Source organism: Fukomys damarensis, unplaced genomic scaffold (genome assembly GCF_012274545.1).
Source record: "Fukomys damarensis isolate Sample0158 unplaced genomic scaffold, DMR_v1.0_HiC HiC_scaffold_22, whole genome shotgun sequence".
NCBI classification, from domain to species: domain Eukaryota; kingdom Metazoa; phylum Chordata; class Mammalia; order Rodentia; family Bathyergidae; genus Fukomys; species Fukomys damarensis.
The window spans coordinates 21,468,861-21,491,315 of NW_022900934.1; the positions used below are offsets into that span (position 1 = coordinate 21,468,861).

General features: G+C 39.6%; 1 protein-coding gene across 1 annotated transcript in view; it reads right to left on the reverse strand.

Annotated features, from left to right (window-relative positions):
• The window catches only part of Ctnnbl1 (catenin beta like 1), a 157,613-nt gene that overhangs the window by 93,618 nt on the left and 41,540 nt on the right, over nucleotides 1-22,455 (reverse strand). The window contains exons 5-7 of the mRNA XM_010640045.3: nucleotides 12,670-12,767; nucleotides 5,383-5,476; nucleotides 2,341-2,432 (exon numbers count right to left, since the gene is read on the reverse strand). Of these exons, the coding sequence (XP_010638347.1) occupies nucleotides 2,341-2,432; nucleotides 5,383-5,476; nucleotides 12,670-12,767 (284 nt within the window). The remainder of the gene's footprint in view (nucleotides 1-2,340; nucleotides 2,433-5,382; nucleotides 5,477-12,669; nucleotides 12,768-22,455) is intronic.

Consider the following 22,455-nt stretch of genomic DNA (forward strand, 5'->3'; position numbering starts at 1 on the left):
TAAAGATCTTCAGAATTTAAAAAACATTATCACATTCATTCTTCACAATAACCCTGTGAGATTAGAAGGGTGGGAAATATGACACCCCCCCCCATTTTTCAAAGGAGAAAACAGAGATAAAACAAGTGAAAAGAGCATTGCCTGTGGTCCCCACTCACTCTGATTCACCGGGATGTACTTTCCTTGATTGCAAGAAATTAGAGCAAACATCACTTGTTTTTGTTTTGTTTTGTTTTGTTTTTTTTTAAACATCACTTCTAAAGACATGCTTTCTTGATGGCTTTACGCTTAAACAGAACTTCCTTTAATCAATGTACTGGGCAACATATAAGGGTTTTCAAGGGGAACATAACCCAGTGGTATTTTAAATACCCTGAAACTTTGAAAAACTGCTTCACAGATAGCAACATGACTATTATAGCCTGAAGATTATACAAATAATGTGCTTGTGAGACACAAGTCAACAGCTTGTTAAAATATCAAACGAGCCTCTCTTGCTGAGTAAGAGTAATGGAATCCAAGCTAAACATCCAAAGTTCTCAAATTTCCTTCCTATGTAACCAATACCCACCTTCCCCCTAAAAAAAAACTGTCAAGTTTCAACATGTTTCAAAAGGCAGAGGAGGCCTGACTTTTCATTTTAATGAAGGATCTTTGAATCAGTCCTAAGTCTCAAGTAACTAAGAAAAACTTGTCCTGACTTCATAGACACAAAAACGATTATATTATTTTGTATATTTTAAAGGGGGCTTCAACCCCTGGTCACTCCATGAATAATTCAGGTTCCTGCTATCTATCTCAACCCCTTAACTGGATTCTAGTTTCTTCTCCTCCACCCTTCATTCTCAAAATGTTTCAAGGCTTTTGAAACAAAAAAAGCTTAGTACTGTGAAAAGAAACTGGGTTTAGGGAAATATGAAAGGAATGATACTGAGATACTACAAGTGCAGTTCTCAAACCAAAGGTCATCCAGATGCAGAAGTCAGAAGGTGCAAAGATGTCAGTGCATGAATTAACCACCTGAGTGCAGGACTCAAAGGAAAGGGGATAAGTCTAAAGGGGATTGATTCAGTGCACTGAACTGTGCCCATACCCACTGATGGTATTAGCTGGGCTAGCTGAGTATCCTCCATATGGCACATTAGTTTATGTCACTGAGTTAATGAGAACCAATGGTTAAATAAGTAAGAACGGGGAAGACCCAGACTGTCAGAGAGGTAGGGAATCACAGGGTATATGCAATCTTGGGCAGAACCTCTTCTCTTAGCCTTGAAAAGGCAGTGGAGGATGAATCTGACCTGATACACCCCAGACTTTCTGAATCTCTACAATATTCTAAAGAATGGGAAGGCCATGACCACTTTGAGAATCACTCTCATTACTACTGAGTGCTTCCTCCTTATCAAAGGGTTGAAATTCTCATCTGCTTGAGAACCACTGTGCAGCATATGAACACTTCCAAACTGCCTCCCATCATATCTTGGGTCAAAGCTATTCTATTGCTCTCCTTCTTCTCATTTACTCTATAAGACAGCACTAACTTAAAAAAGATGGTCAAGACTATGTTAAGAAAGAGAATGAAAACAGAAATACAGAAAAAGGATATAAATATGAAGTTAGAAGAGATGAATACAAATTGCTAATAAACTGGTAATCAAATACTACTTGCTTTTAAAATTCCAAATTAAAATACCAATTTTCACTTATCAAATTAACAAAACTTAAAGTTCAATAATATCCAGTAAAGGAAAGTGGGAAACAGACATCCTCAAATCAATGGAGAAGTCTTTACAGGGGGCCAATTTTGCAATGTGTACTAAAAATATTAAGGTTGCACCCTTTGGCCTATTCATTCTTCTAAGAATTTATCCCACAGAGAAATTGAGACAAGTGTGCAAGAAAAAAAGTGTGTATATAAAGATATTTTCTACAGCAATGTTTATAATAGGCATAAATGGTTATACTGATTTAGGTATTTATGTACAGTGGAATACTAGGCAACCATTAGTTCAACTGAAAAAACAATCTGCATGAAGAAAAAGCATACAGTTCTGTTTGTGAAATACATATAACACTCTTCTACAGAGGGACTATGTATCTGGCTGGAAGATACATATGCAGACAAGTTCTGGAAAAACAGATATTGTTAACAGTGGCTGCCTCTGAAAAGCAGACTGGAGGGATCCTTTTAAGAGAAAAAAAGAATAAGCAAAGAAAGCGGCAAAGTCATACCAGAAGCTATCCAAACTTGAGCAGGGAAAACCATCTATACCAACACCTAGCAGCAGCCATGCCCAGAGCTGAGAGGTTTGAGCAGCAACTCCCCAAAGCCACACTTACCTTCAGCCTCTTCAGCAGCCACTGCAGGAGTCCCTGCTGGGCAGCCTCAGTACACATCTCGGGCCTGAACTCAGCCATGTTTTCCACAATAGCTGAAGGGAGACAGACACAGTCATCAGGAAGAACAACTTTGTTTCCATCTGTAATAAGCCTGCTTCCCATGACAGGCATTTTATTCCTCTTCCTGCTTCCCTGTATTCCTCCCAGCCAGATGCTGTGTTGTCATTTTTAGATTAACCCAGGGAGTTGCTGTGGTTTTTGTTTGTTCTATTACAAGTAAAAGTCAAAACTGAAGATGACGGAATTCACAAAAGGGATAAGTAATAGGTCTTTTATGCTAATAGGGACCAACACTACAGCAGAACACACAAGAATGGACATCTGCCTCGGGAGGCCTGTTAAGGCCCTCTTGTACTGGAGTCTCGGAGACCTGTTATCTAGAGAAAGGGGGCTGGGCAGAAATGTTGCAAAAAAATTAGAGGACAAGGAATCCTTTCCTGATCCATTCATTTTCAGTTCTATTCTCTCCATCGTGAGGAAACAAAGGCATTGCCAGGGCAGCAAGAAGGGCCTTCTTAACTGAACAAAAGGTGTGCATAGAGGGGAAAGGTTACACTGGCAGAGGTAGCTGCCAGGAACTAGGAAGCAAATAACTGATTCTGCTAACTTCTACAATACCCAAAGTATTGTTTAATAGAAAAATTGAAAATTAGAAGGAAAAAAGAAAAAGGAAAGCTATTGTATGAGTATGATACCAAAAGGAGGACATTTTAAAAAATATATCATCCAGAATCCTTATTAAACAAAATGCTTTCCTTTTCTGCAAGGCCCCCTCTGCTTCCTATTTTAGAATATATTACTATCACAGAGCAAAGACAACTTTGTGTTCCTTAAGCACACTGGGCAGGAATTTTGAAAAAGGAAGTGATGAAGAAATCTACAGACCTCCCATCTTCATCACTTGCTTACCCAGGTTGGCCTCACCAAGGGCAAGTGAACGCTGGGCAGCCTCTGAGGAAGTAGGAACACAAAATCATGGGAGAAGTAGAGCAATGAGAACCCCCAAAGGATGAAGATCATTACGAGACCCTCAATTACTTTCTCATATTTTCTGAAATAAAATAGAAATCAACTCATTCATTTAATCTTATTTTATTATGCTTTTATATTATTTTTCTGCTTAAATTTTAGAAGGCTTCCTCTTGCCCATTGAGAATTTTACCAATTCTTACTACACCATTTGCCATCTAGTATTATGTTTCCTTTTTGTTCCAGACTTTCCCACTTTCTTGCCATGGCTTACAAGGTCTTCCAGGATTTGGACAAACTTATTCTTTTTTTTTTTTTTAATTTATTTATTTGTTTGTTTGTTTATTTATTTATTTATTTATTTGTATTGGGGATCAAACTAGAGACCTTGCGCTTGCAAGGCAGGTGGCAGAAACACTGAGCTAAATCCCCGGCCCTAGACAAACGTATTCTTCACATCCTCCCATTTTCTGCTACCATGTCTAATCTTTCCCAAAGTCCAGGCCATGTCTGACTTTGCAAATGACACCTTCCTGTCCACAGGCCTTTCTCCTTATCTCTACCTGTCAAAATGCACCTATTTTCTCATTCAATCCCAATTGGTAGCTGCTTCTATCTAACAATTTGGAGACCCTTCCTTGTCAATTCCACACTGCTTTTCACCAGTTCCTGTTATATCATTTGTTACCTAGTACTGGGTTTCCCTTATATTTTGGACTTTCTCATTACTTGTCCCTTAAGGAAGGAAACCATGCTTGATTCATCGTAATTTTTCCCAGTACTTAGCACAGGGCCTGACAAACACCAGACACTTAATAAGGAAGCAAGGGTTAATTTCTGAAGCTGCTGGTAGATGCCCAAGCTGAAACTAGACAGATCTCTGCATACTGCCAGCCTGGTGCTTTCTCCATACCAGCCCTTTATTTATTTATTTATTTAAATTTTATTATTAACAGTCAGTTAAGCCTTTTGACAAGTTTTTGCTTCTCCAAAATCCAGCATTACGCTAACAGATGGCAATGCCAACTTCTAGATCTAGACTAGAGCCAATCACAAATGACAGCCTGTTGTGTTCTCTCCTCTCACTCCTGAGGTTCCTATCTTCCCTCTTCTTTGTGATAATCCTCACTGAAGAAAGTCTCGAACTACAAGAGAAATCTGTGGTACGCACAAAGGAGCGGGGGAAAAAAAATCTAATCTCACCAAAAGTTCTGCTTCTCCTGGGCCTCGTTCAGTTCTTGAGCGCAGCTTACAGATGTCATCTCTGGTTTTATAAGACAGTGACCAGTGATAAAGAGGACTACCCAAAACCACCATTTAAAATAAGCTATGGAAGGGCTGGGGATTTAGCTCAGCAGTTCCACTGCCTGCCTCGCACGCTCAAGGCCCCAAGTTAGATCCCCAGTACCAAAAATAATAATTAAAATAAAATAAACTATTGGTTTTGTGACTTTGCAAAAGGAAAAGCTGGGGACATTCAAGGAGGGGAAAGACTGCAAAAGAATCCACTACTTAAAGGATATAACACAGGAGCAGCCAAGTTAATAATAATATTTCAACTCAAGAGTTTACATAGCAATCTACACAAAAAGAAGGGAAAGAAACATTGTCTTTTTCTAATACAAAAATGTTCTTCCTCTAAAGATACATAGTTGTTCAAAGTGTGTAGTTCCATTGAAGGAAATTGATAACAAATATCAACACAAATGATTTAAAATTTTTCAATACATACTTTCCAAAAGAAGAGGGAGATCCTGCAAAGATTTTATCCTGAGTTTTAGCAGCAAAGTTCTGCTAAAAGGAGCCAGTGTTTTTTGTCTTGGAAGGTTACCTACTTAGTGGATTTCTCCCTTTATTGCCTGCAAGCCAAACCAAAGCTGCAGTTATATGAAAGGTACACACAAGTCTTCATTTCTGAAAAAGCAGTTTGGGAGCAGAAAGAAAGAAAACACTCCCATGTTGACTCGATAATGAAGGAGGAAGGAAAAGGAGCACCAGGTGCCTTTTGCTCACCCAGAGTGTTGTGGACTCCATCAGCTTCCTCTCTCACAGACTCATCCAGGCGCTCCAGATTCTGCACCAGCAGTGCTACCACCTGCCCATCCACCTGCAGGACAAGGAAGCAAAGGGAGAGAGGAACACAGGTCACAGACGGGTTTTCCAGTTGGCCCTACTCCCATATTCATATCTTCACTATTTGAATGAACGAAGCACAAACATAACCTGCAACCTGCAGTATACCATGCACTCTACCATTCCATTATTTATCGTGAGCCTTACAGTGACCATGAGGTCAGTAGGCCCAGTGTGCTTCCTCCTCCTTAGCGGTTTTTCCTCACCTTACAAGAACACCAGTGGAGGTCAGGTCAGCAGTTCCCTTGCCCCAAAACCTTACTCTATGCCAAAGAGCCAGAGGTGTTCAGCTTTACTAGCCACACTTTGTGCTGACTTCAGAATTTAGGGCTCAACTTAATACATCCTCCCTTTCCGTGATAAACTTTTAAGAAACTACTACTTCAGAATTTCTATTTCCCGCTTTAAAAAAATTAACATAAGAAAATGCCTTATACTTGGACTATATTTAATGCATTAAAAAGCCACTGTGCTTCTCTTATTCGATTCACACATTTTAGATGAATAGGAAACTTGCAGTAGTCATGTCATATAGTAAGAGCCTGTGACTTTGCCAAGACCACACAGATATTGAACAGGAGCAGCAAAAGCACAAGCCAGACTTCCTTACTCTTCGCTGAAATAATGCTTTTCCTATTTTGAGCTATCTTCTGCAGACAATTTGTGCTCTGGGGAGATTGCCCTTGAGCAATCCTGAGGCACAACAGGGAAGACAACTTAGGAAACCCCTAATTTTCTATCATCCAGAAGTGATTGTCTACTGTAGATTTCTAAGCAGGCAGACAAGAAGATACAGTCCACTGTATACTTGTGGTATATCTCCCTCCATTAAGAAATGGAGATAAATTGCAAAGATTAATGAAGATGACATGCCTTACCTTGAGTTCGGTAAAGGCAGCAGCTCCAAAATTCAAGAACGGGGTTTGAATCTATTCTTTTATCCTTCTTGACACCAGATTATCTCCACTGGCTAAGCAAAGGCCAAGTTCTCTGAAGGCAAACACCTCGGTCTCACTCATCTTTTTATACCCTTCAAAGTCTAGGACAATGTGATACATAGAAGATACTCAGCAAACTTTCCTAAATTGAAATAAACTGATAGGATACTTTGTGCATTATAACTAGCTCATAAATATTGCTCCATTTATTTTCATAGCTTTTACAAGTAACAAAACAAGGGCTCAGAGGGGTTAATTTGTCTGGCCAAACTCACAAAGCTTGCAGCAGAAGTGACCAACCCTGCAAGCTCTATTGTTTCCCATTATACTCTTTACTTAGTTAGGAAAGAAAGCAGAGAGAGAGAGAGAGAGGAAATTATCTCATTCAACCAATACTTCCTGAGCACTTGTATGGAAAGTGGGCACTCCATATGCCTGATTCAAACCGCCTGTGGATGGAAGTAGTGACAAGAAGGATAGATCTTGAAATGAGGCCTCTGCTCTTTTGGGTTAAAATTCAAGGGAAACAGCTGGACAAGGGGACTACCTGAAACTACTGACCAATTTCCAACACCTGAATCACAAGCGAATCACACTTGCCTAGGCTCTCCTTTGTGCCTTGGTGGAAGAAGCCATGAGGGGATACTACTAAAGAGGATTCTGATGCCAAAACTGAGAATGCTTGTAAACACAAGAAAGAGATTCCCCTCCTCTTCTACCAGGAGACATACATCTTGCTCTTAAATTTCACAGCCAACAAGTTTTACCTATGAAACCCACTACAATATTTTCCTTAATTAATTGGACAATTTCGGTATGTGAGAGAAAATAGAAAAACATCTGGGAATAAAGTATGAACCATACAACAGTTTGTTTTTCCCTAAGTCACCCTGATTGACTTATAATCCCCCTGAATCCTAAAGAGGCAGATACTGCAACTGTGCCATGTATCACACTGCTTGTCAGTTCTGCAAACTGCTTCACCAGTTTCACTTGCTTATTGCTGCTTTATCTGCATTAATTTTTTCCCCTTTTTCTTGATTCTTAGTTATGCTTCCTATCTCTGCTGTCTGGAAAGTGGCAGGACAGTGACAGTGAGCAACGCACTTAAATCCTAGAGCTGAATGGTTATGGATAACAGGTGTCTAGGAAGAAAATCTTTTTTCTTGTTATGGAAATCTAACTTCTAATAGGGAACCTTTTTAAGCTTGCAAAGTGTGAAACTTTATGTTTAGCTGGGTTAAATGCAATTTTATCTGATTGCAGGAGGGCCAAAAGCAGTCAAAATACATTTAGCTCAGAAAACCCTTGGAAAAGTATTTATATTATGCATAGCCCTGGATATTGCCTAGTAAGAAGTACAAATTAGCATTCCATCCTACTCCCTCTAACCCCTTGGGTCTACCTTCAATTTTCTGGACTTGCGACAAAGTCTGAAACTAAAAACAAATCTTGCTCAGGGATTAAAGCATCAGCCAAAGCAATGCTAGCCTTGGAAATCAGGACTGTCTTAGGCCTGACGTTTCCTGATAAGTCTCTAGCTATTTCTGCTTGTTAGCAGGTCTCCCCAAACAATATTCCAGCAGGTCTTACTGAGACAAAGTTCAAGGGAATGATCAGACATGACCAAAGAGGACAGATACAAGAGAAAAGGAGGAAATAGAGACAGATGAGAGGGTTTTAAGGATTCTTTTTCTATCTGGCACAACCTAACAATAAGACTTGGATTGGAATTTTTCTACCTCCTAGGAGTTTCAAAACTTTTATATTTTAAAAAATTTTATGTTTAAAAAAAACCTGCACTCACTGACCCTTCATCAAACAAGTTGTGAGGATACATATGGTAATATGGTCATTATCCAAAACTCAGGCCTACTGTCACTTCAGTTAATGACATTTTAATTTCCACTCTTGTATCACCAATCCACTATCCGTGGCAGCTGCCAGAGTCATCTTTAAAATGTTTGCTCAGACTGCATTATCAGTTCCTTGCTTACACCTGTCTACACTGTGCTCCCACAACAGTCTCTCACTGGGGCCTACAGTGTCTAGTGAGGACTGATCCTGATCTTGTTCTCACCTGGCTACACTCTACTGAGACAGCCTTCTCTATTTCCTTCATTAAGTCAAATTCATTCCTGTCTGTCTTTGTCCTTGTCTCACCTTGCTCTGAATGACTTTATTCTCATCACTCAGGCCTTTCCAGACAATAGAAACCAACTTGACTTCTTAACACCCAACATCACATCACTCCATTTTAATTCTCCACATAACAGAAAATCACTGTCTAGTAGTTTTCTTGTTTGCTTACTTACTGCTTCTTCCTAAATACAGATATAAACTTCACCAAAGCAGAGAACTCTGTCAGTCATATAGCTACCCAGTTAATAGGATCTGGAACATGCCAGGCACTCAGTAAACATTTAGTGAATAAATGAACAAGAGAATTTTGCTTAGGAACAAATACAGTTTAAGCTGAGAAATTAATGGAAATACAAAGGGACAAGATCCAGAAATTTACATAGTAAACACCTTTTCAGCAGCATGAAGTCTACCTGGCTCAGCCTAGCCAACCAGGTCCAAGCCAAACCAATCTGGAGTCCAAAGTTTAACATTTAGGGAAGGTTAACTAAAGACAAGAATGAGTATGAAGGTAGTGCCCCAGCTCTCCACATCAAAGCCATCTTTGTGAAATTCTTTAGAGTAAACAGTGGCTCCTAGCCAGCTTCACAGCACAGCACAGCCCTGCTCTGGCTGTGACACCTCTCAGAAGCCATGGTCAACACCTGCAGCTCTGTACTCCTTCCTGGTAATTCCCCATCAGAATTCGCCTTCACTTCCACAGAAGCCTGAACCTCACAGCTGTTCTCAATATTCTGTGTATTATCATATCACTGCTTACTTTTTTCATCTTGTACAAAATAAACTATTTCTCTATCTTTGCATGTCTTATTTAGGCCCAGGCCATCCAAATTTTTTTGAATATTGATAAAAAATGTTTTCTGAAACATTTTTTTGAACTGAAAAATTTTAAATTCAACAAACACAAACATCTCACTATGCAGCAGATATTTATCATTGCAACTTGATATTTACTAAATGCTTGATATCTGCCATGCATGATACCTTTTAAAGCAATGATGGCTAACATTTATTGGATGTTTACTCCATGCTAGACTACTCTAAAGACTTAATACGTATCTCACTTCTTCCTTTGATACTGTATCTCCGCTTTACAGACAAAAAAGAGTGTGGAGTAACTTTTTTATGGACACAGACTTGGTATGTGACAGATCTACCACTCAAGACAATCCCATGGATGGGGATCACAACACAATTTAGCAAAGACAAATTTACAAACAGAGGTCTATGGTCCAATGAGGTTAAGTTCCAGGATATACTTACTATGTGGCAAGGAAAACGAATTCTGCTGAGGTGGTGAATTTTGAAAAAAAGTCAGAAGAGATAGGGTTTAAATTAGGCTTTAAGTAATGAGAAGTATTCCAAGTGGCCCCGGAAAAACAAGGTGTGCCAAGCCGCAGGCAGGAGCTCAAAGGCATGGGACTACCAAGCCCATGGCAAGTTTGGGGACTAGTAAGTAGAAAAATGACTGCAGTCTAATGAGACTCTCAAGGGTTCCAAATTGCCTTTGGAGAGGCAAGCCAGAGAGCTGTCATTAAAGCAATACACCCTCACATTACTCTCCAGAAAATCGGAGTCCATTTTCCAGGCTCCAGATTGACTTGCTCTAAAACACAAATATTTCCCCTTTGTAGAAGAGCAGCAGTGGATGTGAACCAAAGTTTAAAACCCCAAATATCTCCAAGAATGCCAGAACAGCACTCTTTCCCCACAAATGTGCTATTCTATTGCTTGGGACTTCCAACTGGGAAAAAAACCAAGGCAATAACCACAAACTGCACACCACAATAAATCCTGCCATGTGCCCTCTAGCCTCTGCTCAAGCAATTCTAGGCCTCTGATACTGACCCCAAATTAAAACTACAAAGACAACTCAACCCTTGTAATATGAGAATACTAATCAAACTTCTTCCTCAATGTGGCACAAGGGTAGAGAGAAATAAACAGAAGACCACTCTCTGGTTCTGCTCTCTGATATTTACTGGCAGCTTCTGACTGACTGCAGACAAGTCAATAATATATTAAGAGTATGGAATGGTCAATGTTTGTGACTCATACCAGCCCCACCAGGATAAAGCTATGAGTCAAAATCTTAAAAATAATATAATCATAAAAAAGAAACAAAAAGCCCTGTATAGCAGCTACCTAATGGCTCCCAAGACTGAGGATGAACTGTTTCTTTCCAAACAGACAATAAAATCTGCAAGATCCATCCTTTGTCGGTGGGCTTGGCAACACAGAAGACACAAAAGAGGCTTTGTGTGAACTGCTGCTATTGGGCAGGTTTTATACACAGCAGCCAGGCTAGCTGTTCCTCTCTTGTCTCCTCCATTCACACGGGCAAAGGATAGTAATTAAAACCGGCCCAGGGACTAGGTAGGAAGACTCACTCAGGGCCACTGTAATTAACCTCTGGAAGGTAAAACAGCAGAAATGACACTGTGGGGACACAGTGCAGGAGCAAATGGCATCTGTCTTCAGAAGGACACCCCAGCAGCATCCTTTTCTTTCTGTACACTGTGTTCAAGGAAAAATAAAGGTCCTGAATCTTACAAAAGTGGCAGTTTGCTCAAGGAAGGTACTCAAAGGAAAAGTGACCAGAGAAATTTCCATCATAATTGAACACAGCCCTGCTGGACTCCATCCTTGTTCTCTGTGAGATGGTTCTTCACATCTAGTGAGTTCACAACCCCTTCACTTACACCAAATGCCAGCAGTGAGCATGGCACAGGGGAAGTTTCTGGTGTTGAGGACCTTAAGAGAAAGGGAGAAGAGAGGGTGGGCTGTGCAGCAGAGGGGTCTCAGAATCATTTAGGGCCCCTGACCCAGTCAATCTTGAGTGGGGCTGGGAAGCAGCCTAACAAGTATCCAGATTATTCCAACCCACATGGCTACAGTGATCACAGATAAATTCTGCAAACTGTGCTGACTTAGTGACTTAGCAAAACCCTGTCTCAAAATAAAACATTAAAAGTATTGGGGATATAGCTCAGTGTAAAGGCTCTGAGTTCAATCCACAATACTGAGAAAACAAAACTAAACAAAAAAACACCCGAAAGTACTTACTGACACTCATGCCAGAAAGGGCAGGAGAAATCAACAAAAGGAAGGGGGAAGGGAGATCCACAGAGGAAGAAGAGGAAGACAGCCAGGTGAGTGGACGGAGCTCCACAGGCAGAATCAGGACTGGCTGTGGCACTTTATAGCCTGGAGCTCTCTTTGATCACAGGTGGGAGAGGGAGTCTGCCGTGGTAGGAAGAGAACTGTGGTGAGGATCAGGACTTGCAGGCTCTTCTGCAGCTGTCACAGGACTAAGTGAATGACCCAGTGGAAGGCTTCACAATTGCCTTGGGCTTCCACACACGTCCAGTGGTTAAAGTAGATGCGACGTGGCTGATGGGGCTTACCTCACGTACCAACTCCTAACAGTGGCTGAAGAAGAGTTTGAGGCCTGGCCTAGGTTCACAGAAAAGAATGTGGATGCTACACAGTGCCAGCTTCCACAGCCAAGGGATAAACTCTGGCCTAGAGGAGCTATAAGGTTTGTTCTGGTTTAAACAAGCTCCATTTCCTTTCTCATGACTTATCTATAAATAAGTAGTATTGTAATACCTGCCTTCAATGGCACTTGGGATTATAAAGCCCCAAAGAGAAAACAAACATCTACAAAAGTGCTTTATAAAAAGGTCAATAGCAACACAATAGGGTGGAGGGGTGAAGTCAAAGTGAACACAGGTTCAGATTCCAGCTCTGTGACCACAGGCAAGTTGTTTTACCTCTCTAAGATTTGGCTTCAGAACCATACATGGGAATATGAGCAATAATATCTTCTACGAGGATGTGGTATTAAAAAAAAAAAAAAAAAAAAGAACAGAATGGGAAATGGCCTGCCTACAGCAGATATTTAATAAATGCTGGCCTTCTTAGCCTCTTACCTAACACAGAATAAAGTACCTCACAGCTTGCATTTCTATTTCTTATTTGCCTGTCTAGCCCCTGCTGCAGTATTCTACTGATGCCACTGAGACAAAAAGATGGGGTGATGATGCGTACCTGCAAAACCCTGGCTGGGGGGCATGCAACTTACCAGAGCATCGATGAGAACTTCTGCTCCCTCTTCACTCTCATGGAGGGTGTCTATATCTGTCAGTTCCTGAAGTAAGTCAACCACAGCTATGGACACATGTGGAAATGTGTTAAGGGTCTCATGTACATACTGAAATCCTACCAATGCTTTATTAACATCTTCAGTTCCCTTCTGTTTCCTCATCAAATTACTTTACCACCATTTATTAATAATTCTGGTTTTATGAATATCTCTTCAGTAAGGTTCTTCCCTAGGTGCATGCTCAGTAAATGTTATTAACTGACACAAGTTTCTCTTTTTTCCCCCCCAGGAATTAAACTCAGGACTTTGCACTTGCCAGGCAGGCACAACGCCACTGAGCTAAATGCCTGGCCCTCAGTCTCTTTCTTAATGCAGCCTTTCTGGAAACTCAGTCTATAGGTTCACTACATTTTCCTAAATTTCCAAACTGTATATTGATCACTTGAGAGATTGCTTTTCTATGAGAAATAGGCCAACATCTTTAATCCTATTACATAACTTAAATCCTGGTACAATTCCCCTTCAATAGCAGTAGAGGTAGATGGGGTTTGCCCAGGAGCCTTCAGAGAGCAGGGGGGCTAGGGCCAAATTGGTTGGATGTAGAGGGAAGGATTTCTATGAGATTACACAGGGCCCCACTAATTTCTTTCAAAGCCCACACTGCTGTGAACAGTGGGAGGAAAGAAAAGTACAAGGAAAAGGAAACACAAAAGAGAGAAAAAAAGGAAATCAGAAGGCAAAACTAAATTCTTAACTATCCTTCCCTCACCTGGAAACACACACATACGCCCTCTTGCTCCCTCTCACATGCACACATATACACACATATCCCTTGCTCCACCAACCCACATTTACTGAACACTCATGACAAATAAAGCCCCATAAAGTGATAAGAGCTTATCTGTTCTTCATTCTAGGCCTCAGTTTCCCCATTGGTAAAATGAAAAAGTTAAAAATCATACGCCACAGGCAATACCAACATGTGACAAATAAGGAATATAGACACTATGAATTGCAGACATCCTGAATTCAGCTTTGAGCTCAGGAATGACTTACAAGGAAAAGTTATGTCAGAAAACAGGTAACTAAAAAGATGAGGGCAAGCAAGAGAGGAGAGGGAAGAGAACTGGGGGAGAAAATTATAACTATATGAAAAATTAACATCTTCAAAGAATAACTTCAGGGCTGGTGCAGGACGTAGCACTGTACTGTGAGGGTGGACATATAGGAGGCAGTAGAGGTGGGTCACTGGGGAAAGGAGGGGCAGGCCTAAAGGCAGAAGGCCTTTCCAAAGCTGCCATGCCATGAAAACCAGAAGTGAGACAACGGTCAGACCAAGGGAGTTTCATTAGAACTACAGAGAAAAAAAATAAAAGCCCATGCTGGCTTCGGCAGCACATATACTAAAAATAAAAGACTTGGGAATTAACAGGAACGATAGACGCTGCTAACTATTGTTCTGAGTATAACTCTGAGCTTCTGCTGAGAGAAATACTACTTGGAAGTTTGCTTTCTTCATCTCTGACCATGATGAGGAAGTAATTAAGGTCTCTATATCTTATTCTCTCACTCTGAAAGGCAGTATTTACCCAAAGTGAGAGCACTAGAAGAGCACAGAGCTTAAAGTTCTTCTGAAAAAAATCCTTCATGCTTAGTCTTTATCAACAAAGTAACAGAAGGTTGTTGATACAAAACACCACGTGCCATACTTAATATATAGTAAACCAAAATATAAAAACCACTTGTCAATTTAAAAATAAAACCATCAGAGGGCCGTGGATTTAGCTCAGTGGTTCTGCTGCCTGCCTCGCAAGTGCAAGGACCCAAATTTGATCCCCGGTACGCCCCCAAAAATAATGACAACAATAATAATAATAAAGCCATCAGGCTACCAACTAACCCCTAGAAATCCAAAAGCTTCTCCTGCTAGCAGAAATGAGTAGTTCTCCCTCTCTAAAGACTAAAACAGTCTATCATAAAGGCTACCATCATTTAAAGTCCTCATATGGCCAGGTGCCATGTTACTTCACAGATAAGAAAGCTAAAGCTCAGAATAATTAAATTAGCTAAAGTCACTGGAACAGTTAAGAGAGAATGTTAGGTCCACCTGATTCCAGTAAGAACTTCTGCCACTACATCTCATATTAATGCATGAGGAGACACACTGAGTTTAAACATGGCTAGATTTAAATACTTCTAGCTGCTGCTGCAACCACCGGGGGGGTGGGGGGTGGGACTGTCATTTATTTCCACCAGGAGTTATTAAATATTTCAGGAAAAAGAACACAATGTTAACATCTTCCCCATCTAAGATACTTTCACATTTATTCTCTTGAAAAGTCCTTAGACATGAAATGTAAAAATCATATGATCCATTCACATGATTGTTTAATATATACAGCAACATTTCTCGTATCATTCACATACCCACCTACCTATTCACTCGGCCATCCACTGCAGTCTGCTGTCTATAGGACAAGGAACTCAATTGGGCACACATGAGTATTATGATTACATGCCTTCAGTAGCACCAAGTATGATTAAATACTTAAGTATGTGATAATTATTAACTAAATAGCTTTAAGAGACAGGTAGAGTATAGAAGGTCCCTAAGTTGACAATTTGACTTATAATTTTTTGACATCATGGTGCAAAAATAATATGTATTCAGCAGAAGTTACACTTAGAATTCTGAATTTTGATCTTTTCCTGAGCTATCAATATGTAATACAATACTTTGTGGTGATGGTGAACAGTAGTGGTGAATCCCAGCTCCGTCAGCCGAGTGATTACAACAGTGAACACCTGATACTCCCGTGTACTGTGTTGCTAAGCTATGTTTGATAGGTTAGGTGTATGACATGCATTTTTCAACTTATGCTAATTTCAACTTAACAATGGGCTGAGACATATCCCCATTGTAAATTAATGAACATCTGTATCTGAAAGAACCACAGACCAGAAGTCACAGCAAGGTTAAGGACAAGGATCATGTCACAGTCCTCTTTGCTTTACATCTTTAGTGAGCTAAATGACCCCATAATTATCACTAGCATGTAATCTTGTACAAACCCCTATATTTCCTTGCAGTTTAGTTTCCTTATTTGCACATTGGGGTACTGGTATCTGCTCCATCTTACTGTGTAGCTATTAGAAATGGTTTGGTCTGCCAAAGGCCAAGTTTAAATAGTCACAAACATGAAGGTACTACATACAGATTGTTAGATATTCTCAGAAAGTCCCAAGCCCTCACTATTGGCTTCCTTTTTCCAAGGCCTCTAAAATCTACAGTAGTAGCTTAGAAGCAAAACTCCTTTCTGGGTTACAACGGCTTGGAAGCAGTGCTACAGACATTCAGATTGATGGAGTCCTTTTTCAGCCTAAGAAGGCCTATGAACCAGATATCACTTCTTTCTTTCATTAGTCCTACACCATGACCACAGATATACCACATTAAACCTAGGAACTTTAAAAAAAAAAAAAGGGAAAAATGTTTTTACAATGTTGGTGATTTTATTTTACATGTTGGTGATTTTATATAGGAACAGTATAATGTCTAACTTTTACCAAAAAAAAGTCTCCCACTGAACTATCTCCTTGCCTACTTTCCTACATCTTTTGAGAAATAAAAAAGAAAGCAGCTACTCAACAGGTCTAACAAATATCTCATCAACCCTATCATTAACTGGTTTGACATAAATTCCCAATTTTTACAAAACAGCATTTTAGCAAGGCAGTAATGAGACCATAACTGTGATTATCAACATCTCAATAATATAATAAAACCCAAAAGACAGAAGATTAGTGGAAGACTGGAAAGGAACAAGATCCAGAACTAAAACACCGACAGATGAACAAACTCTCAATCTTGATGAAAAAAACTGAGCTTGGTCTGCCACCCACCCAGCCTTTCTTCACAAGCAGATACTGGGCATAGGTGATAGGCTTTTCCACTATAGTTACAATTTCATTTCACAGGGTAAAAGGTTCTCTTGCCCACGTATAATAGGAAAACAAGAGAGCCTGTCTCTCTGAGAATTACTAAAACACAGTTTTTGAGAGCCTAGTTTGTCATGTTGAGTAGAAAGGCCACCCCACTCACTCCCTCTTTATCTATCCACTATTGGGACAATCAGCTAGTAAACAGCAAAGCAGGAAAGACCAGCTGGTCTGTATGGTCCATAACATTATGGGTCTTGGAGAAAGAATGTTTACTTCTATTTTCTGGCTCTTGATATTTGTATTTTGGCCTGATCCCACTTAGAGTCTTGATACAAAAGCTGAATGTTAACCTTATTAATCTACAATGAAATGTATCCACAAGGAACAAAGTTTTTTGTTTTTGTTTTTTTAAACAGAGGAAGAAGAATTAAGATGCTTTAAGCAGATGGCTTTTTTAAGTCATTTCTAAAAGGCTTTAAGAAAATTAACCAGTCTGGATTCAGAGGAGATAACTCATTTAATGCAACAAATGTGAGGTTTCAAATTTTTTATTTTAGTCTACATAGCACAGTGATTAGATATAGCTCAGTTAATGTACATGAATTTCAAACACAGATAAAATGGTCTTTTTTTTTCCTTTTAAAATAGCTGGCACAAAGCTAACTAGAACGAACTTGAGCTCTTAATTTGATTCCAATTCCAGATCATACCAATACGGAGAAGATGTGTTCATTCAACATTAAGTATATATACTTATGCTACTGGGCACTAGTATGCTGCAAGAGAAACATCCAAAGCAGGCTGTAACCACTCTAACCTCCAGGCACATGGACTTCACCCAAAGCCCATAAACAAGATCAAAAGTTTCATTAAGAGGTCCTTTTCCTATACTGCCATTCTGGTACTTTATCTAATCTGCTTTCTTCAGAGCATATTTAACTGGCTTTAAAAAAAGAGGTAGCTTTATCAATACATATTATCAAGGAAGTAATATGACAGATGAAAAAAAAGAGGTTAACTGTCTTAGACGTAATTTTTATTATGGAAATAAAATGAGCACAGCTAGTAAAACAATAGCTCCAAATATACAAGTCTTGTTCGACAGGGCTTGCAGGAAAGCAATAGAGCAATAACCAAATGCCTCTCAGTCCAATTAGAAAAAAGCCCCTTAGGAGGCTCAACCCTCCCCAGCCCTATTCTTGCTCATTAATGCTGGGTATATAACACAAGGCGCCCTAGACTATTGTACACACAATGTGTCTCAGTCAGTCTGTTTCACTTTAGCCTTCTCAAACCTAAACTGCTCAAGTTCAAGTGATTTCTCTGGATCTAAAAACCTATCTGCTCCTCCCTTTCCAAATTCTCACAATAATTCTTCACAAAATCTAACTGGACAACTCTGCAAGCCCTCTTGGCTTTCTAGAGTCAGAAAATGAAACAGCAATTCAGAAAGCAGTGCTCATGACCACTCCCCGAAATCATGCCTCTTGGTAAGGAGCTGTCCCATCAGCACTGCTGATTGACTAAAACCAAACTTGCAAACTTTCCCTTTTTGAACATTTCTACACAAGGCACAGGACTGATGATTGAAGTTAACATTACAATGAGATCTCACTTTTTGAAATCACAAAGGGTGGAGAGAAAGGAGACTGAATAAATTTGGTTTAGACTATTTGATACATTTTATTAAATAGGGCACTTAGCTGGAGAGTTGTGATTTTTTAAAAAAATAAAACTTTGGGCCTAAAATCCTGACACATTTCCAGTAACGACATGAACCAGAAAGACCAGTTTCTAGCATATGAAGAATGGTGGTTTCCACTGCAAAAGTATAAACCATGTAAATAAACCTGAAACCCTCTCTAAACTTCACATCCATCTGAAGCTTCCCATCTACAACCCTCTATTCTTGACTGCGTCAAGCCACAGATGATCCACACCTCAGAACTCCAGTGGCATCTCCTATGCAAAGCCCTCCAAGGGCACAAGGTTACACATGGGAATAGTAAGCTGAGTGTTTCACTCTAAATTATGGCTATTATTTCTTGTTTCTGTCACTATATACAACATGCTTATCATAGAAAGGAGAAACCCAATAAACTGCAGCAATCTACCATAAAGATGTTAGAAAGGATTCTACTGACTTGTCACTCAAGCTGAGAATGTGGTAAATAATATAAAAACAAAATACTTAAGAATTTAGTGCCATGGTGGTTTTTTTCTCTTTCTTTTGTTGAGGTAGAAGGGGTGATCCACCATCATTGGGGTTTTATCTTTTGATTGTTTTATTCTTGTTCTTTTAGGCAAACTAAAAGATATGGTTTAAGCAAGACCACAAAAACTGGTAAACTGGTTTTTAAATAGTATCTTAGGAAAATATCTTCAGATGTACCTTTGGTTTTATTTTTCTTTAGAAACACTCCAAACTATTTACAAAAAAAGAATGAGCTCTAAACATGTTTAAATGATTTACTTTACAGAAAACTTTTTTAAAAAGCAATATTTTGAAATGGCAGCAGTTGTTGGATTCTACCTTCTGCATATGCATTTAGACCAATCCTTCAACACTGTGTGAGGTATATACCCTATTCCTGGAGCTCTTCACAGACCAGAATTCCTCTCTGCGGCCAATCAATGGTCATGGCTGAGCTCAGCCTCTCCAGGAAGAACAGAATAGAAACGCTGACAAGCCCTCACCAGCAGCAGTGATGCGGAGCACCGGAATAAACTCTGGAGCAGCTTCTCACGGTTGAAAGGACAAGGCACAAGCTGTTTTCTCATATCCTCTGTCGCTTAAGGTTACAACAAACCAGCCTCTGATCCAATTAAAATCCCTATAGTTTATGTTTTCTCTGAGAAGGACAAAGCAAAGATGACCTGTGCTTACTGGGAACGTAACCAGCCATGTATGGTTCTTGTTGATAAATGAAGAGTTAAAAAAGATTAAGAATTTAAGTCATGACTGCCATGAAATTGTTTATTCATGGTAAGGTGTTTCAGGCAGTTACAGCTGTACAACAGTAAATTGTTAACAACCGTTTCCTGAAGAAAAATTTCCATTATAGATCACAGATAAGACAAGAAGCAGAGTGCAACGTTGCTGGGAGATCAGCGTTCCAACCAGCTGAGGTTATGTTAGCTGCAAGTCAAGACGGCCCACCCTTTCCTGAAATCACTTTCAAGAAAAACTGTACTTTGAGGAGGATGACATTTACCCTAATTGCTGCATCTAATTATAATTAAGGTAATTAAAAAATTTCAAATGCACTTTAAATGTGAGGTAGGGCATAATTAAAAATCAGATTTTAAAAAATATCATTAGGGCAGGTGGGTGAAGGTTGGGATTCAAGTGGGAGAAATAGTTAACTCTCAGAAAACAGGCGGGAAATAGCAGTCTGTCAGAAATATTACAGGGGCATGTGCTTTTTTTTTCTTCTTTAAAGACCAGAACTTAACAACGTGGAGCATCTGTGCCCTTGCTGTTCAACTGTACCGATGCCAAACAGCACTTCTCTTGACAGTCTCTCCCCAGCAGGAACTGAGCTGGTGAATCAGCAAAACATCAGTGTCTTCACAAAGCTGCCACTATTATTTTGAGTTAGCAGGAAGACAAAAAGAATTACAGCTGTATTTCCAGAAACAAAATAAGTAATTTCAGTATTAATATACAGGGTAACTCTGTCAGGCTTGTAGTAAAATCCGGGGGCACTAAGAAAATAGTGGACTGGAAACCAGGGACCTGGAGTGCCAACCTCAACCTCAACATTTACTAGTCTACATCTGGCCTCAGGAACATCACTAAAGAAACAAGGTATTGGATGAAGTTACTATAAGATTGATCAGATTTTTCTGCTGCCTGCCTCGCAAATGCAAGGACCTGAGTTTGATTTCTGGTACCAAAAAAAAAAAAAAAAAAAAAAAAGATTGATCATATTCTGAAATCTACTATTCTATAGATGAACTGAAAGGTGACGTCACAACTAGAACATTCAGTCCCTAAATCTATGAGGACTGCTTAGGACCCTGAATAGGGCCAGTAATGTGGTAAATACCCACTTGAAACTGACTGTTTCTGTCCTCCCCCAAATCCATATTTTGAAAACTAATTTCCAACGTGATGGTATTTGGAGATAGGACCTTTGGGAAGTGATCAGATCATGAGGGCAGAGATTTAGAGACCTTATACAAAAGACCAAGGGGGCTCTCTTACCATTTCCACCATGTGAGGACACGGCAAGAAAACAGCTATCTAGGAATCAGGAAATAGATATCAAATGGACTTAAAATTGCCAGTGCATTGATATTGGACTTCCCAGCTTCCAGAACTATGAGAAATAAATTTTTGCTATTTATCAGCCACTCAGTATATAATATTCTGTTACAAACTGACAAAGATAATACCAGTATATATTTACTGACTGATGTTGTGTGAGCATCCAGTATAGCTGAGGCTCCCCAGAGCCCAGCACAGCACCTGGTACATAACAGCACTTGAGGCATGTCCACTGAAGGAATTCATGGGTATTTATACTGAGTCCACCACCCAGAAACAAGCTAGTTAAGTAGCGTTCCCAAACAACCCAGAATCCCACAGCAAATCAGGCAAACACAGTCATCAATCTGGGGAACTGGCAGAGAAATTCTCTTTTTTAAATTAACAAACAAGTTTTTATTAACTATTACTACAAAGGACATCAGTGAGAAGGGAGATAAAGGTAATGATCTCTGAGTAAACATCTTTATGTAACAGTCATTTCAACCAATATCGGGGGTGAGCAGATGTGCGGGTCAGCTTATAAACACTACAGGCAGAGCAATTCTTAATACTAACATTATACGAAGTATCAGAAATGCCTTAAGGTTGCCCTTCAAGAAGCCCACATTAAAAATTTTCACTGATTTATTTCTATGAGAATTATCAGGCAGGAAAGAACCTAGTCAGACATGCTCTCAGGAGAGAGATTACCAGAGAGATGAAAATAACATGAAGCAGCAGTACATTTCCCATGAATATCACTCAAGCAGACTAACTACATTTGTTTTTTACCTTTGGAAATCTGGATTCAAACAGAACAACTATTGGGAGAGAATTTGGTTTAATGAACACAACCCCATCCGCAGGCACACCAAAAACCTTTCACACTAAAACTACTGCACATCTGATGGCTAAGACAAAGTATAAAATGGTTTTGGATGTCATGACTCAAACTCAGCTATAAAGAACATTTGCTAAGTGCCTACTACGTATCAGCAATTGTGTGCTAGACACAATTTCTTTGACTGTCTCAATAACACTGAAAGGCAAAAGCAATTAACTTTACCTTTACAGGTGAGAATATCAAGATAAGGGGCAACACATTTTATGTAAGAAAAAGAAGCCAGGAGTCAAACTTAGCTTGTCTGTTTAGGTCTAATGCTCATCCAACAAATATAAAATGCTCTTTAGTGGGCAGCCAGCCTTTTTAAAAAGGAACTGGAATACAGCAGTGGACAAAATGGATGAGCTTCCCTATCCCCTGGAATTCCCAATGTGCTTTCTATCACGGTTCACTGCCTCTGGTCACAACTCCTCTGGTCATCTGTCAGCAAAATGATACATCAACACATCAAATATGGCCTTGTCTAAATAAAGGGGCTCCAAGTTCAGATCTTGAAAATTAACACTGTTAAGGTATGAACATATACACATCACATTAAATTTTGGTATTAATAAGAACAAATATAACAATAAAGAATTTGCAGGGACTGGAGACTTAGCTCAGCAGTTCCGCCACCTGCCTCACAAGCACAAGGTCCTGAGTTGGATCCCCGGTATCAAAAAAA